Source organism: Scyliorhinus torazame, chromosome 8 (assembly GCF_047496885.1).
Source record: "Scyliorhinus torazame isolate Kashiwa2021f chromosome 8, sScyTor2.1, whole genome shotgun sequence".
In the NCBI taxonomy this organism is placed as follows: Eukaryota; Metazoa; Chordata; class Chondrichthyes; order Carcharhiniformes; family Scyliorhinidae; genus Scyliorhinus; species Scyliorhinus torazame.
In genome coordinates, this window is record NC_092714.1 from 137,729,529 (window position 1) to 137,748,440 (window position 18,912).

The window sequence follows — 18,912 nt, forward strand, 5'->3', positions numbered from 1 at the left end:
TCTTGTGACACTAACAATTATTAAAGGTCCTATTTCTTAGTCTCTTTCCTACCTCCCTAAAATCTGCCTGCAGATCCTCATCTCTTTTTCTGCGTATGGCATCGGCATCAATTTGGACCACAACCTGCCCCAAGAATGTCCTGCAAGCACTCAGGGATATCCTTGACCCTGGTACCAGGGAGGCAGCATACCATCCTGGAATTACATCTGTCGCTTCAGAAACATCTGCCTGCTCCGCTATCGATAAAATCCTGTCAGTTGTTTTTCTGACCGTCTTCCTCCCCACCACACTGCTTTGGATTTTGTTTCTGGTTGCACTTCCCAGCGGAACCATGCCAGTGTTCAGAACTCAATATTGATTGGAGAGCATAATAATAATCACTTATTGTCACAAGTAGGCTTCAATGAAGTTACTGTGACAATCCCCCAGTCGGCACATTCCGGCGCCTGTTCGGAGAGGCTGGTACGGGAATTGAACCCGCGCTGCTGCCTTGTTCTGCATTACAAGCCAGCTGTTTAGTTCACTGTACTAAACCAGCCCCTATAAAAGTAAGACATACTCAAGGGACACTAGTATTCCCTAGTTGGTCTTCCTCAACTATCTCGTGGTCACTCATTGCCTCTGTCTGCTGTTACGACAGGGAAATTGGATCAAAGATGCAGTGTGCAATTTAAGGGTTAACAGGCTGAAGGTAAAACTGCTGGCACTAAGTCAGATGGATGCTCCCACAACCGGATAGTTACATTGTCCCATTCAGATTTAAACTCGTTGATGGGAATAAACAGGATATCCCTGTTCAGCCGGGGTGATTCACTCAAGATCCCCACTCTGATCTGACCAGCCATTAGCCCATTACAGAGTCTGATGGCCCTTTTGTCTGTAAATTGGAGGTTAATTGCATATTTATAGCATGCCCCGTTATTTTGTGTAAATGGGAGTGATCAAATATCCAGGTAACGACGATGAGTTCAAACTCCTCAGGACAGAACCATTGTTTGAGGGGCTGGGAGGAGCTCAAAGAGAGAAAAAGAATCCTGTTTGAACATGTTGGGGCGGAAGGATTTGGAAAGCCACCGGGAGAGGTCATGAAAAGCTGCCACAGAGCCAGGCTTTTGGAAAGGGTCTGAAGGAACTGGACTAACAGCAGGAATATGTTCTGTAAATGTAAGTACCATTTTTGCCTGCCTGCAAAAGTGGAATTGAGAGCCATATGTGCTGTTTAATGGAAAATCGTGTGTTAGGGTTAAGATACATGTAGCTGTTCTTGTTAGGTTTGAAGTTTAAAGTTTAAGTATTGTTTCTCTTTTGTTTTAATAAATGTTTGTTTGTAAAACTAACCAAACCCTATTTCTCATGCAATCATTCCCAGAGCGAATCAATTTTTCCGCACAGTCTTAAAGATTAAAAATGTTGCAGTTCTAGCCCAGTATCTTGGCCACTGTTGGGGTCTGGCCAGGTATCCGTAACACTGCACAACCTTAAGCTGTGGCATGACCAAAGCAATTCACATAGCACAGCCCCATGGAGTCACCACAGTGACTGCAGCTCTGCTCAAGTTCTGAAACTCCGAGCTTGAGCTCCTCTAGCTGGTGGCATTTCCTGCACATGTCAATGCCCAAGACCCGAGGGAACTAGGAAAGAAACTAAAAAATACGATCTTAAAGGTAGTAACAGTAAAGTCACCATAGTCCCTGATGACCGTAGGCTGCTTTTCCCTTTGAGGAGGAGAGCTCACTGGTGGTGGTTTAACCGGAGGATCACCACACATCAGGTGACAAGGTTGAAAAAACAGGCCTTCATGAATAACCTCAGCAGGTACAGGAATTGAACCCACGCTGCTGGCCCCGCTCTGCATCACGAGCCAGCTTTTAGCCAACTGAGCTAAATCGCCTCCGGATTACTCAAGTTAGTGCTGATTTAAGTGTTCAGGGGGGTATAGAAATAATATAGAAATAAATAGGTATCAGAAACTGGAATAGGGGACACATGACTCCACAGTGTCCGATTTAGTTGGTGAGGTGGCTGGGTGGTGGTAAGAGGATATGCCAATACAGGCAATAGCCACCACATAGCCACCCACCACTAAATCAGGCACATAACATACAGTGCAGGAGGAGGCCATTTGGCCCATCGCGTCTGCACCGACCCGTTTAAGCCCTTACTTCCACCCTTTCCCCGTAACCCAATAACCCCTCCTAACCTTTTTGGTCACTATGGACAATTTATCATGGCCAATCCACCATCGACCTAACCTGCACGTCTTTGGACTGTGGGAGGAAACCGGAGCACCCAGAGGAGACCCACGCAGACACGGGGAGAACGTGCAGACTCCGCACAGACAGTGACCCAGCGGGGAATCAAACCTGGGACCCTGGCGCTGTGAAGCCACAGTGCTATCCACTTGTGCTACTGAGCTGCACTGTGGAGCCATGTGTCCCCTATTCCAGTTTCTGATTATTTCTATAACCCAATAGCCTGGGTTAATTGACTGTAGAGATAAACAGTATTGCAGTAGACAGGGCTGCTCAGGTGTAAATGAAAGAATCCAGTGCAGTGCAGGGCACAAGAACAAAAGAAGACAACGCTGAGGTTGAGGACAACATATACCTCAGAATCCAAGACCTCAGTAAAGAAGAATGTAGGGATAAACCAACAGATATTCGCCTTCACGGGGGATGTGAAGATGCCATTAATCACCGCAACCCGTACATTCACACTTCTACTAAAAATTGTGGATTCCACCACATCATGTCTATTTCCATCACGCCCTGCAAATCACCATCCAAAATGAAAAAACACGAAAACAGCAGAACATGATATGCAGGTAAAGAAATGAACAGCAAAGCAGAAAAGTGAGACACACTGGGCTGGCTTCTCCGCAGCTCGATGCCGAAATCGCAGCCGACACTGGGGCGGAGAATCCAGTTCAACGCCGTAATCGGGCCCGGTGCCGGTTCAGTGATTCTCCGGGCACCAAAAATCGGCATCACCGTGGAGTACTCTGCGCCGCCGGGTGGCCATTGCCAGAGGCCCGCTCAGCAATCCTCCCCTCCCAACTTGCCGAGTTCCCGACAGCATGGAACTAACCTGCTATTGCCAGTCGGGATGCTCACGTGGTGGCTGCGGACTCAGCCCACGGCCGCCATGGTCGGGGGCGGGTGGATCGGAGACCAGGATGGGCCTTATAGGCGGCCGGGGCATTAATGTGCACGGTTTGAGGGTTGGGCGTGCGGCCGAATGGGGGTCTCTGTCTTGGGTCTGGCTCCGCGGTCTGAGTCCGCCATGGAGCACGGCGCGGCCGCTGGAGGCCACTGGCGTGCGCATACATGGCCTCTGACCCAGTGCGGGGCCCCGTATCTGCAGCAAAAGCTCAGAGATTCACTCCGGGTCCCTGCTAGCCGCCTGCAGGGCTGGGAATTCATTTCACTTTTTTGTAGGAATTTCAGGAGTAAAACTCCACCGTTTTGACGCTGGCGTGGGGACATAGTCTCAACAATGGAGAATCCAACCCAATGAATATGACAGGAATTGAGGAATATTAGAGAAACAGGAAGGCAAAGGTGACAAATTAACAAGACAGGTTATTAATTGTAGGGTGGCCAAGGATACATGGCAGCTGAAAGAAATTGGAAAAAATTGAGTGTACTTTTATTGCTGTGGTTTCTGCCTGATTGATAACACAAGAGTAAAATGAACTGTTTAATTTTATTTTCTCTAGTTAACTGTCAGATCAAGATCAACTTGCTTTCCTAACTATAGCTAACAGCTAACTTAAGTTCAAGTGAACAAATTATGGTTATTTCAACCAATCAAATGTATTTGTCACATAGCTCTTAGTCCAGTGTATCAAAGCAAAGTGGGAGGAAGAGTTGGGAGAGGGTATGGAGGAGGGGTTCTGGCGTGAGGTGCTCCGGAGAGTGAACGCCTCCACCTCGTGCGCGAGGTTGGGGATGATATAGCTGAAGGTGGTATATAGAGCACACCTCACAAGGGCGAGGATGAGCCGGCTCTTTGAAGGGGTAGAAGGTGTGTGAGAACATTGCAGGGGTGGCCTCGCAAATCCCGTTCATATATTTTGGCCCTGTCCAAAGCTGGAGGATTACCGGAAGGAGGTTTAGGCGTCTAAAGTGGTGCATGTGAAACTGGACCCGGTCCTCGGGAGGCCATATTCGGGGTGTCGGACCAGCCGGGGTTGGAAACAGGTGCGGAGTTTGATGTTGTAACCTGATGTTGATCGCCCAAAGGCGGATCCTGATAGGATGGAGGGTAACCTCTCCACCCTGTGCCCTGGTGTGGCAGGGGGACCTGTTGGAATTCTTGACTCTTGAGAAGGTTAAGTTTGAACTGAGGGGAAGGATGGAGGGATTCTACAATTCTTGGTCGTTATTCATTATGCACTTTCAAGATAACATCAGACATTAGTTGGGAGGGGACTGTATGTGTTAATAGTAACTATGGGTGATTTCTGATTCCTTTTTGTCATTTGTTTATGTTAACATGCAGGCTAATGTTTGGGGGTTTGGTAGGAGGATGGGATTGTTGTTATTGATATGGGGATTGACATTATATTGTTACTGCTTATTGTCTATTGTTTGTGGGTGCAAATTTGGGAGCAAATGTGAAAAAGGAGGAGAATAAGGAGAAAAAGGGACTGGTTTCGCTCAGTGGGCTAAACAACAGGTTTGTGATGCAAAACAAGGCCAGCAGCGTGGGTTCAATTCCCATATCAGCTTCTGTGCACCCGAACAGGCGCCGGAATGTGGCGACTAGGGGCTTTTCACAGTAACTTCATTGCAGTGTTAATGTAAGCCACTTGTGACAATAAAGGTTATATTATATGGATGGCACGGTAGCACAGTGGGTAGCACAGTTGCTTCACAGCTCCAGGATTCCAGGTTCGATTCCCAGCTTGGGGCATTGTCTGTGTGGGGTCTGCACGTTCTCCCCGTAACTGCGTGGGTTTCCTCCGGGTGCTCCGGTTTCCTCCCACAAGGTAATTTGGACATTCTGAATTCTCCCTCCGTGTAACCGAACAGGCACCGGAATGTGGCGACTTGGGGCTTTTCAAAGTAACCTTATTGCAGTGTTAATGCAAATCTACTTGTGACAATAAAGATTATTATGAATAAAAATATTTTTTCAAAAACTCTTAGTAGTCCAGTGCTTGGGGCACACTTCCAAGCTGCCATTGTGCGTTAGAAGCACAACTTTAATTTTACGAATGCACAGATGCGACAAATAAATTTAAGAGCACAGATGTAAAAAACAGAAAATAGTGGGAATCCATCAGATGAAAGCTCATTGATGTGAAACATTAACTCTTTCTATCTCCACAGATACTGCTTGACCTGCAGTGGATTTGAGGATGTCTACTTACATACAGGAACTGAAGGAAAGCTGTTTAGCCTTGCCCACGTGAGATCCAAGACAAAAGTATGCCAAGTCCTCATCAGAGAGTTGCTCTCTGCAGACGATGCCGCACCAGCATTCCATACGAAGGAACACTTCAACGGCAAATGGACTCATGCCTGTAAAGAGTTTGGTTTCACCATCAGCATCAGGAAGACAAGTGCCACGGCCCAGGAATTGCCATGTATCATGGAGGTAGTTGATAGTTTCATATATCTGGATTCCACAATCTGATACTTGATGCTGAAATCAATACAAGCATTACAAAAGCTAAAATTTTGTCCAAGCTGAGCAAAAGAGTGTGGATCAGCAACTTGACTGAGAACACCTATTTGCAATTAACAAGTCTGCATCCTCATCCAGATCATCAACATGGGTACCACTATTACATGTGAGAACACCACCCACCAGGTACGTTGTACATACTCGTGCGAATCGGCCAACGCCGTCTACCTCATACGCTGCAGGAAAGGATGTCCTGAAGCGTGGTACATTGTCGAGACCATGCAGACGCTGCGACAACGGATGAACGGACATCGCACGACAATCGCCAGGAGGAATGTTCCCTTCCAGTCGGGGAGCACTTCAGCAGTCAAGGGCATTCAGCCTCTGATCTTCGGGTAAGGGGGCCTTCAGGACGCGTGATAACGCAGAATCGCCGAGCAGAAACTTATAGCCAAGTTCTGCACACATGAGTACGGCTTCAACCGGGACATTGGATTCATGTCGCATTACATCCACCCCCCCAACATCTGGCCTGGGCTTGCGAAATCCTACCAATGGTCCTGGCTTGAGATAATTCACACCTCTTTAACCTGTGATTATCCCTCTCTCCAGTTGCTCCATCTGGACCTGTAAAGACTTAATTACCTGCAAAGACTCATATTCAAAGTATCGTTTTGCATCATTGACTTTGTCAACATTCTCTTCATTCACCCGAGGAAGAAGCTGTGCTCCGAAAGCTAGTGATTCGAAACAAACCTGTTGGACGTTAACCTGGTGTTGTAAGACTTCTTACTGTGCTCACCCCAGTCCAATGCCGGCAAGTCCACATCATGGCTACAATACTGAGACCTGGATAACATATGTTATGCAGGAGAAAAGGCTAAACATTTTCAACCTTACTGTCTTGGACATATTTCATAGATAGATATTTCATAGATATCCTTGACATCTCTCAACAGGATAAGGTCACCAGCTCAGAGGTCCTGGAATGCAATAATTCCCTCAACATACACTCATTGCTAAGTCAATGACACCTACACTGACTCAGCCACAGTCATCAGATGGATAACAGCCAAATACCCAAAGACCTCTATAAGGTGAACTTGACACAGGGTGTCCATACCTCCGCTAGAAGGACATCTGCAAGTGAGATTCGAAGGTGGGGAACACTGACAACAGGGGCACAATGTTGACTGTTTGGCTGAGCATTCAAAGAGATGAGAAGAAAGTTGGCTAAGAAGAGGGCCCAGAGAAAACAGAGGCCAGCAAATCATGCACCTTCTCAGCCCACTGTCATGCAGTGTTGGGCTCCTGAGCCATATCAGGCAACATTTAACAAAGTTGGCCATCACAGCACACCCATCGTCTCACAAGATGGAAAGCTGCCAACCATGCTGAGTATTTCCAGCATCCTATGCTTTCATTTCCAATTTCCAACATCTACAATATTTTGCTTTTGCATTAGTCACAACACTTGTGATTCTGACATTGGCAGCTGCACCATACAGCAAAAGTGTCAGGTAAGTAATTTGAATTAGTTTCTGCTCTTCAGTACTGCAATGTACTACATCACTTCAGAAAGTCCTCAGAAACCAAGTTCAAAACTTTATCAGTAACAGTAAAACAAACAAATGCCATGATGAAGAAACCCAATGCATACTGCAAGATAATTACAAAGTTAAAGGCTCTGAAAATACTATAAGATGAATTTTTGCAATGCTCACCTGTGTTCCATCCCCATTCACCAGGGGAGGCAGAAGAGACAAATCCACATTGAGGAGTGAGGGTGCGTCAAGTGGTGGTGGTTTATCTGCCATTATCAGAAATACATACGTACACTGACTTCTTCCAACTCCTGATTGGATTTAAAAAATAGTTTGAGTGAATATATAACAATTTGAATGCAATATTTCAGCATTTAAACTCATGATCATGTTGTCATGTGAGGGTCCCTTTAAGAAAAGTGTGCTTTATCAAATGACTGCAATGATGTCATTGTGTGGGTGGAGCTGGGCTGTGTTTTTGTCTTTTACTTTCATTTTGAGCTGGAAGCTGCTTTGTGGCTGAGTTTTTTGGTTTCGTTTTCAGTTGGGAGCTGCATTCAAACAAAGGTGGTGTATTTTTGGTCTCTCTGCATGCTAAAGAATGTCTCCAGACCACTTGATAACTTTAAAGTAATACCGGTTTCTTGTAAGGAATTCAAACCTACTGCTTTGTAGGAAAAGGGTTTTTGGCTTATGGATGTTGTTAGGAAAGTTATTAAGGGTTACCTATAGAGTACTGTATCTTTGGGGGGGGGGGGTGGTATTTGTGTTGGTAGCTGATAAGATGTTTACTGTGTGTTTATAAAATGTTAACTGGATTCATAGAATAAACATTGTTTTGTTTAAAAGTACTGAACATCTCTGTTGCATAGCACCTGGAAAGTGGACCCTTGTGCTCCCCATAACCAAAATCTATTAAAAGTTGTAGGTCAGGTGAACTCCCATGATATACTTTGGTGTTCTCTAAACCCTGGCCCATAACAATACATGTATGCTCATATATTCTAAAGAATGATTCATACGGGCTGTTTATATTTAATTTATTAACATATCCTCGGACACACTCCCTCCTTCAGTGTTTCAAATCCCACAATGTTCCCGTCAGATCCTGATACCCTGTGACGTCAATGCAAACAGTTACTGGATTGAATTTAATGTTCTTGATGGGGAGGCCCACCAATTTGCTGAGTTGAGTTGGGAAACCTACAGGCTCCCATGATGGATGCCTGACCAAATGAAGTGCCTTCATTTAAGCAGAATTTAATTTTAATCAGAAATCCCACCCGCCAAGCCCTGTAGGCCTCTCCATTGCCAGTAACGCCAGGAGCCATGGCTGCAGCCAGCTGTGCTTATGGGGTTTCACCACAGGTTGTCGTTGAATCCCTGTACTCCAGTGACCGACAGCAGGACTTGGGTAGGGCCTTGGCTTCCGGTAGCCTAATGAGCATTTTATACAGCTACACCATAACCTGCCTGCTCTTATTTTTAATGCCTCGACTAATAAAGACAAGTATTGCATATTATGTCTTAACTACCTTACCGACCTGTCCTCTGTACTTCCTAGCACCTTACTATTCATTGTGTATTCCCTTACCTTATTAGTCCTCCCAAAATGTATCAACTTACTTTTCAGGCTTAAATTCCATTTGCCACTGTTCTGCTCATCTGACCAGACACTCTACATCATCCTGTAATCTAAGGCTTTCCTCCTCACTATTTACCACACCACCAGTTTTTGTGTCATCTGCAAACTTACTGATATACTTCACACTTTCATTTTTAGATCATTAATGTACACTACAAACATCAAAAGACCCAGCATTGATCCCTGTTGTACACTACTGGACACAGGCTTCCAGTCACAAAAACAACCTTCGACCATCACCCTCTGCCTCCTCCTACTAAGTCAATTTCGGACCACATTTGCCAAATATGAGCCAAATTGCTTCACTTGCCTGATCAAATAAAGAATTTAGGAACAATTTCTTTGCACAAGAATGCGAGCTTACTGCCACATGGGAGTGGTTGAAAGGGATAGCATTGATGACTTGTAATCATCCAGGTTACTCTTCTCTAAACCTTTTCTAATGCATATTCAATCTACTCTTAATTCAGTCATACTTCACTCAGAATATTTTGAATGAACCAAAACACTACATGGACATTAACAGCAAAAACTATCAAATGTTTGTTGAAATGCACATGATTGAAGTTTGTCATTTTACAAAATATTATGATGGAGTTTGCTTGTTCAACAGTACACTCAACCACATAACACGGAAAGACCCATTAGCAGTCACATTATGGCAGTGGTATGGACTGATTCCTCTACCTTAAGTCTATGGTTACTTCCGTACTGGGAAACAAATCCACTTTCACAGTGTCAACTGTCAGTCTGCGATTAACGCAGCAGGCCTTCCTTACCAAAAGTGTCAATGGATTCAAAATTTCTATCCACAGAAATATCGCCAATTTTGAGATGGTCAAAGGTGTCTGTGTTGTATTCTCAACTGTGTCGAATGGAGCTCTTCCTCTGATTGTAGCATTGATTTACAGTGTTGGGAGCAGTTTGAAACTGATTTTAATTTAGCTTCTGCTATTAAGAACGGTATACAATTATCTCTGATAACCCAATGTAAAGTTCAGCAATGATCACCCTCAACACACATTTCTCATAGTGCAGTTTCATAGCATAAACCATATTGGCATCGCGATTGAATTCTGGACATCATGTTTTTGCAGTAAAAAATATAAACTTGGCTGGTATGCTTGAGTGAGCCACAAACTTAAGAACCATCAAGGTGATATTTTTGCCTTGTGATGCCGTACTGAAGTCATGCAGCCAATCTTTAAAAAATCATGCATTGAAACATTGTTGATCTTGTAGGTTTCAAGCATACAAACAATGTAACTACACCACAGATCATGGGCGAGGGAATGGAAAGATGGCGGAGGGGGCCCTTGTTGATTTCTTTATCGGCAGCAACTTTATGTTCCCCCACTAATGCGAGTGCAAAACATGAAGTTCTACCTTCCACAGCCCACCCATGCACATTTTTAATCTTCTAAAGCTAGATTCGGTTCATGAACCTTGACTTCAAAATTTGGCCACAGTGATCAATACTGATGTCTCTGAATTTGTAATATAACTTTTGAGGTATTTTATTATGCATGTAGTTGCCGAGATTTGGTGGACACATTATTGCTACCAACAGCCAAATAACGGACATGTGAATCCCCATATGATTTAACACACATTGACCACAAAATATTCTGACAATTTGCACAGATAAATATTTAGCTGGTACAAATATCAACCCTCCAATAATTAAAGTTGAATGTCTTAAAACCAATAAGAGTCTTTATTGGATCCAGACAGAGCGATCACAAGGAAGATGATGGATGCAAAACAAAAGGTTTCATCACAATACAATCTACAAACCCCCCCCCAACCCAACCCAACCCACATCCGGGTCGGGGGTTTTATATCCACCAGGCCTCCCTTGTTAAGGGGACGCCCGCCCTTAACAGAAAGCTTGTATTTTGACAAGTTCACGGGAAACACTCCACACCCCGTAACCTCCATAAGGGTTATAACAGTCTCCAAATTAGGAAATAAATTCTCCCATGACTTCAGCCTATACCTCAAAAGGAAATGTACCATTATTTATTCCTCTCACTGTTTTCTGAAGGCTAAACTACCAAGTGCACCATAGAACTGTAACTCAAAGACGTAGTTGAAATATCAACCACTCTCAAATTCAAACCCATGATGACCTTAGGATAAAGACTAATTTTTTAAATTTCCATCATGGGATATGGGCGTCGCAGGCTGTGCCAGCATTTATTGCCCATCCTTAATTGCCTTCAGGGGGTAGTTAAGAATCAACCACATTGCTGTGGGTCTGGAGTCAAATGTAGGCCAGTCCGGGTAAGAACGATAGATTTCCTTCCCTAAAGGACATTTGTGAACCAGATGGGTTTTAACGACAATCAGCAATGGTTTCAAGGTCACCATTAGGCTTTTAATTCCACTTTATTATTGAATTCAAATGTCATCATCTAAACCTGGGTCCCCAGATCATTACTTTAAGTTTCTGGTTCCAGTGACAATGCCACTACGCTACAACCTCCCCATTCAAACAACACTATGCGCTTTTTTAAAAGATTAAAAAATGTCACACTAAAGCTAACCAAGAAATACACAATTAAATTACAGCACATCACAAACTGAAGTATTAGCAATAAGTCAAAAGTTCAATGGACCAAAACACTACATGGACATTAACAGCAAAAACTATCAAATGTTTGTTGAAATGCAGTTTCTGTAGTTTTGAAGATCTTCCATTACATTTCTAACTGACATCAATGGTAAAGCAGAAAACAGTAATTGTCTGGCACATTTGAGAGAGTAAATGTTCATGTGACAACTACAGACTACATTCTACATTTTATCACACAAGTCTCTGGCACATGAAAATGAAATGAAATGAAATGAAATGAAAATCGCTTAGTCACAAGTAGGCGTCAATGAAGTTACTGTGAAACGCCCCTAGTCGCCACATTCGGGGAGGCTGGTACGGGAATTGAACCATGCTGCTGGCCTGCCTTGGCCTGCTTTAAAAGCCAGCGGTTTAGCCCAGTGTGCTAAAGCAGCCCCTTAATTATATTTAAATATTTTTTCCTTACAATGTAAAAGTAGCCCATCCTTTTTCAAAATGTTCTACAGGCGGATTAACCAGACTTTTGAATAATGCAAACAAAGATTAATTCTTTCCTCAAAATTTACAGAAATCATGTTTCCATTGCATTCCTATTTTGGGGGTTGGTTCGCTCAGTTGGCTGGCCAACTGGTTCGTGATGCAGAGATGTCAACAGCGGGGGTTCAGTTCCCATACAGGCTGAGGTTATTCACGGAGGCCCCACCTTCCCAACCTTGTCCCTCACACGGGGTGTGGTGACCCTCAGGTTAAATCACCACCAGTCTCTTTCAAAGGGAAGATTAGCCTATGGTCCTCTCGGACTGCAGCAACATTTCATTTCACATTCCCAATTAACATGTTGGGTAGCTGCATAGTTCCTTACTCAAGTACTGGTTTACAAAAAGAAAAATGGAGCTTCCTACCCTCACAATGCCCTCCACAATCTCCACCACCAAATCCCCCAAATCTGTCAAATGCTTCTATTTAGATTTAAACTAAACTCACCCTAACTGTGGCCCTGAAACATCCAAGTATTCAATTTTTCCCCCAAAGCTTAGAACTTTACACTTAAATTTCACAAGCTTTGAGTAACGTTTCTTAGGTTCACTGGCTATTTCAAATAAAAAGCACAGGAATATTTGATGCTTCCCAAATTCAAAAGTACAATTTTGTACATGCAATAAAAGCTTTCTAACCACTTTACCACCTTTCAAGAACTAGAAACTAATGGCACAGATTAATTTTCAGATTTATTAGAATATTCTAAAAACAGTACAACCTCCAAGTTAAACAGATTCAGTGACACGTCGTAATATATTTATATATGCAAAACAATATAAAATTAATGCAACATTTTGGAAGTCAAGTTACAGGATTTTAAAAAATTTACACAACCCAAGCTCAATTCACGATTCACTGCTTGTGAGGAGTAACCTTTCAATATAATTTAAAAGACCTTCTTGTAGTTACAGAAGGCATTAATTAAAAACTAATGAGCAGCAGGTGCTTCCTCTCACAAAATGCAATGACAAGTCAACCCCTGCCGCTAACATGTATGCCAGAACAGTGTTTTTCAAACTTCTTTTCCCCAGGACTCCCACCAGCCGACCTTCGCGACCTTTTGCCCACCAGCCGACCTTCGCGACACACACCACGTTCGCTTACCATTAATGCAAAAGGGAGCCTGCTTGGTCCTCACGATCTCACTTGAATCAGGTTCAAATGAGGAGAGGGCAATGTGCTAATCAGTAGATTTCAGTCAGTTCCTTTGTATCATTATGTAAACGGAAAATTCAACCTCGCATACATAGGTTGTCGTGAAGGGCAATAGCAACAAAATGCTCATTTTGCTCAGTACTGGATATTCCTCAATGCTGAAAGTCTCATGGGTGTTTGGTGTGTTTTTAAATGTGGTTTCAGAGGTCAGCTACAGCAGCGTCTTTTTAATTTGGAGTCAGCTCTAAATTAATAACAGACTCTGGGGTCTCAATCTCAAAAGGAATTTCTCACCCACCACTTCTCTTTCTAAATCGGAAACTTCTCCCCTGACACATGAGATTTGCATCCTCATTTGCATTGGCACAAATTACAATACCATACCTCAAGAAATCATCTTTAAACTGCTTTGTTCCAGAGATAGTTTCTTCCTCTGGCGTAACGGTGGCACAGTGGTTAGCACTGCTGTCTCATAAAGTCGAGGACCCGGGTTCGAACACAGCCCTGGTCACTGTCCATGTGGAGTTTGCATATTTCCCCCATGTCTGCATGTGTCTCACCCCCACAACCCAAATAGATGTGTAGGTAGGCAGATTGGCCATGCTAAATTTTCCCCTAGTTGGAAAAAAATAATTGGGTACTCTAAATTTACTTTAAAAAAAAAAGAGAGTAAAATTTCTTCTTTGTAGGCTGTTAACTAGAGACTCTGGAGCTCAGCACAGAGATAGCACTAGCACTGCTGTCCTGCTTTGGGCTCTCCTGAGCAGCTCTCTCCAGCAGATTCTGTTGTGAGATCATGTCCAGTAGGTACACTGCATATTTGAGTCTCTGGCCATTTCTTACTATTGAGAAAATTACCCATCTTTACAGTCCTCTTGCCCACAGCTGGAAGATGGAAGCAACTCCATTCTGTGATTTGGCGGCAAAAGCACGTACAAGGCGTTTGAAGTCAAGTACATGCAGGCCGCTTGTGGCCGGAAGATTGCACACAGCCTCATTTATTTTCATTTTTAAAAAGTCAGTTGCCGCCATTCTCAATTTAAAAGCTGGTAGAGGCCATTAGGTGCTTCTCCCGCGATCAGGACCACCACGGGAACAGCGCGACCGATCGCTCTGCGACCCGTACTTACAGAGAAATGCTGACAGGAACATGGGAATGGGTTACTCACCCACTGTACAGTGGGGAGTGAATGACCATTGACCCCTCCCTCTACGAGTTGGTCACTCCGGCTGAAACCAAAGGCGAATGAGCCAGAAAGAGCTGTGATCGCTTCCACAGCTATCGGATGAAGGAAATGGTGGGCAAAGCTGAATCGAGAGGTGAGGTGGGAGGCGTAGGTATTCGGATATACAAGGATCTCATTGCGGAACTGGCGAGAAGGAGGGCGGTCTTTGGTCCGGCAAAGGCAGCATTGTATAAAAGCAACGCGAGGACTGGGGTGGTCTACCCGGCAAAGCTGAAGGTCACACACAATTCCACGGATTTTTACTTTGAGACGGTGAAGGAAACGGAGGCGTCCATGAAAGCTGAAGGACTGGGACTGAAATGAATTTGGACTTCAGTGGTGTTAATTTTTTCTATTGTTTTCTTTTCCCTCTGCTTAAGTTGTTTGTGGGAAGGGATTGTTTGGGGCTTTGTGGCGATTAGTTGGGATTTGCTTCTTTTGGGTTTGAGGGATTACCGTGTTGGGAGTTTGAGTATGGAGGTGTTGATGTTGGTTCTTTCTTTGTGGGAGAGGGGGTTCTGGCAGGGGCCATCTCACTAGCAAACGTGAGTTGGCTAGTGAATGGGAGCGAGGTGTGGGGAGCGGACACGATCATTGGAACCTGTACTGACCGGTTTCAATGGGCCTGGGAGGTGTGAATATGGGGGGGATTGGGCGATACTGGATGAGGTGGTTTTGAGAGGAAGTGGCTGGGGGGTTTCCGGAAAAGGGGGGGGGGAGCGGAACGGGGTTGACGATGACTCGGGGGAGAGCTGGGTCCTACAAGCCAGGGGTAGCGGTTATGACTGATAGGAGGCGGGGGGAGGGGAGTAGAGAGAGAGAGAGACCCTGTTTCGAGTGATCTGGAGCGTGCAAGGGCTGGAGGACAGGTGAAGCGAGCAAGAGTTTTCTCGCCTTTAAAGAGCTTGAAAGCCGACGTGGTGCTGCTGGTTAGTGTATACACCGTGAATTTGGATACGCGCCATTTAATACGGGGACGGGGGATGGATAAATCCAAGCCACGTTCACTGAACCCCCTCCAGGGGGGGGGGAGAAGAATTATGAGAGTGATGGGAGGGGCGGACCCATGGAGGTTTCCGCACCCTTGGGATAGGGAGCACTTGTTCATTTCGCCAGTAAATAATGTGTATTCAAGGATTGATTTTTTGTTATGGGAAAGGCGCTGCTGGCTGGGGTGAAGGAGGCAGAAAATTCGGCGCTTGTTTCTTCTTCATTCATATACGGGATGTGGGCGTCGCTGAGCAGCATGGTGGCACAGTGGTTAGCATTGCTGCCTCACAGCTCTAGAGTTCCGGGTTCAATTCTGGCCTCGGGTGTCTGTCTGTGTGGAGTTTGCACTTTCTCCCCATGTCTGCGTGGGTGTCCTCCAGGTTCTCCAGTTTCCTCCCACAGTCCAAAGATATGCAGGTTAGGTGGATTGGGCATGCTAAAATTGTCCCTTAGTGTCCAAAAAGGATAGGTGGGGTTACTGGGATACAGTGGAAGCGTGGGCTTAAGTGGGTTGCTCTTTTCAAGGGCTGGTGCAGGTTCGATGGGCCAAATGGCCTCCTTCTGCACTGTAAATTCTATGATTATAATAATCATCTTTATCACAAGTAGGCTGACATTAACACTGCAATGGCTGAAAAGCCCCTAGTCGCCACATTCCGGCACCTGTTCGGGTACACAGAGGGAGAATTCAGAATGTCCAATTCACCTAACAGCACGTCTTCCGGGACTTGAGAGAGCAAACTGGAGCACCCGGAGGAAATCCACGCAGACACAGGGAGAATGTGCCGATTCCACAGACAGTGCCCCAAGCCGGGAATCGAACCTGGGACCTTTGAGCTGTGAAGAAACAGTGCTAACCACTGTGCTACCGTGCTGCCCATGGTTAGGCCAGCGTGTTTTGCCCATCCCTAGCTGCCCTTCAGAAGGTGGTGGTTGAGTTGCCTTCTTGAACCGCTGCAGTCCTTGAAATGTAGATACACCCACTGTGCTGTTAGGATGGGAGTTCCAGGATGTTGCCCCAGCGAGAGTGAAGGAATGGCGAAATATAAGGAAGGCTAAAAGGGATCATGAATGCTGTTTTATACATATGTAAAGAGCAAGAGGGAAGCCAGAGAAAGTGTTGGTCTGTTCAAGGATATTGGAGGGAATCTATGCATGGAACCAGATGAAATGGGTGAGATACTAAGTGAATACTTTGCCGCAGCATTCACCAAAGTGAAGGACTTGGTGGATGAGGAGTATAGGGTAGAGTGTGTAAATATTCGGAGTCATGTTGATATTAATAAAGAGGTGTTGGGCATCTTAAAAAGCATTAAAGTAGCTAAGTCCCCAGGGGCTGGTCGGATCTACACCAGAATACTGAGGGAGGCAAGGGAGGAAATTGCTAGGGCCTTGACAGTAATCTTTGTATCCTCATTGGCTACAGGTGAAGTTTCAGAGAACTGGAGAGTAGCTAATGTTGTTCCATTGTTTAAGAATGGCAGCAGGGATACTCCAGGAAATTAAGGTGAGCCTCAAGTCAGTGGTAGGGAAATTATTGGAAAAGCTTCTTAGAGAAAGAATTTACTCACATTTGGAAACAAATGGACTTATTAGTGATGGACAGCATGGTTTGTGAAGGGGAGCTTCGTGCCTCACTAATTTGATCCGAGTTTTTGAGTAAGTGACAAAGATAGATGAAGGAAAGGCAATAGATGCTGTTTACATGGACTTCAGTAAAGCCTTTGACAAGGTTCCTCAGAGTACACTGGTACAAAAGGTGAAGTCACATGGGATCAGAGGAGAGCTGGCAAGTTGGATACAGAACTGGCTTGGGCACAGAAGACAGAGAACAAAAAACAATACAGCCCAGGAACAGGCCCTTCAGCCCTCCAGGTCTGTACCAGGCACGATATCAAGCTTTGCTAAAACCCTCAGCCTTGTGCCGTATCCCTCCATACCCATCTTTATCAAGATGGTTTGTCAAGATGCCTTTTGAACGCCATTAATGTATCTGCTTCCACAACCTCCCCTGGCAACACGTTCCAAGCACTCACCACCCTCTGCGTAAAAAGCCTGCCTCGCACATCTCCTCTAAACTTTGCCCCAGAGACCTTAAACCTATGCCCCCTGGTGACTGACCCCTCAACCAGAGGAAAGAGTGTCTGCCCATCATAATCTTGTAGACCTCTATCAGGTCACCCCTCAACCTCCCGTCTTTCTAATGAAAACAGTCCCAGTCTATTCAGCCTCTCCAAATAGTTAACATCCTCCAGACCAGGCAACATCCTGGCAAACCTCTTCTGCACACTCGCCAAAGCCTCAATATCCTTCTGGTAGTGTGGTGACCAGAATTGTGCGCAACATTCCAAGTGCAGCCGTACCAAAGTTCTATACAACTGTAGCATGACTTGCCAGTTTTTATACTCAATGCCCTGTCCAATGAAGGCAAGCATTCCGTATGCTTTCTTAACTACCTTGTCCACTTGTGTTGCCACCTTCAAAGATCTGTGGACATGCACGCCCAGATCTCCCTGACTTTCTATATTCCTAAGAGTTTTGCCACTTACTGTATATTTCCCCTCTATGTTGGACCTACCAAAATGCATTACCTCATATTTGTTTGGATTAAACTTCGTTTGCCATTTAAGAACTCAGCGACCAACTTAAATGAGTATGCCACCACCGTCACAGACTTAATCAGCAAATGTGTGGACGACTGCGTGCCAAAGAAAGCAGTATGTACATTCCCCAACCGTAAACCATGGCTCAATCGCAATATTGACTCCCTACTGAAGGACAGGTCCGAGGCGTTCAAGAGAGACGCCTCTGACCTATACAAGAAATCCAGGTACGACCTCCGCAAAGCCATCCGAGATGCCAAGAGAGAATATCAAACCAAGCTAGAGTCACAGACAGACTCTCAGCGGTTGTGGCAAGGCCTAAACAACACTAACGGGCTACAAAGCGAAGCCAAGCAGTATCTCCGGCAGCAGCCCATCACTATCCAATGAACTCAATTCGTTCTATGCTCGGTAAAAGCAGGAAACCAACAATCCGCTGTTGAGTGCCCCTGCAGCCCATAACTCACCCATACCCACCATCACAGCTTCCAAAGTCAGATTGGCCTTCCTGAAAGTGAACCCTCGGAAGGCGACAGGCCCGGACGGAATCCCTGGTCGTGCACTCAGAGCCTCCGCAGACCAGCTGTCAGATGTGTTCGCGGACATCTTTAACCTGTCCCTACTCCACTCCGAGGTGCTTCAAGACCACCATCATACCGGGCCAAAGAAGAACCAGGCAACATGCCTCAATGACTACCATCCGGTGGCCCTGACTTCAGTCGTAATGAAGTGCTTCGAGAGGTTGGTCATGAAGCACATCACCTCCATACTCCCAGAAAGCCTTGATCCACTGCAATCCACATACCGCCGTAACCGGTCCACCGCAAATGCCATTTCCCTGACCCTACACTCATCCCTAGAGCATCTCGACAACAAGGACTCCTACATCAGACTCCTATTTATTGACTACAGTTCTGCCTTCAACACCATAATCCCAGCCAAGCTCATATCAAAGCTCCAAAACCTAGGACTTGGCTCCTCACTCTGCAACTGGAT

The 18,912-nt window shown here is 45.1% G+C and overlaps 1 protein-coding gene across 3 annotated transcripts in view; it reads right to left on the reverse strand.

Moving 5' to 3' along the window:
- fndc3a (fibronectin type III domain containing 3A) overlaps positions 1-18,912 on the reverse strand; it is a 406,018-nt gene that overhangs the window by 360,310 nt on the left and 26,796 nt on the right. For 2 of the 3 annotated variants that reach the window (XM_072514248.1, XM_072514247.1), the window contains one exon: positions 7,360-7,490. The exons of the other annotated variant lie outside the window; for it this stretch is intronic. In XM_072514248.1, coding sequence (XP_072370349.1) covers positions 7,360-7,452 — 93 coding nt within the window. In that variant the 5' untranslated portion in view covers positions 7,453-7,490. The remainder of the gene's footprint in view (positions 1-7,359; positions 7,491-18,912) is intronic. 3 annotated transcript variants of the gene reach the window in all.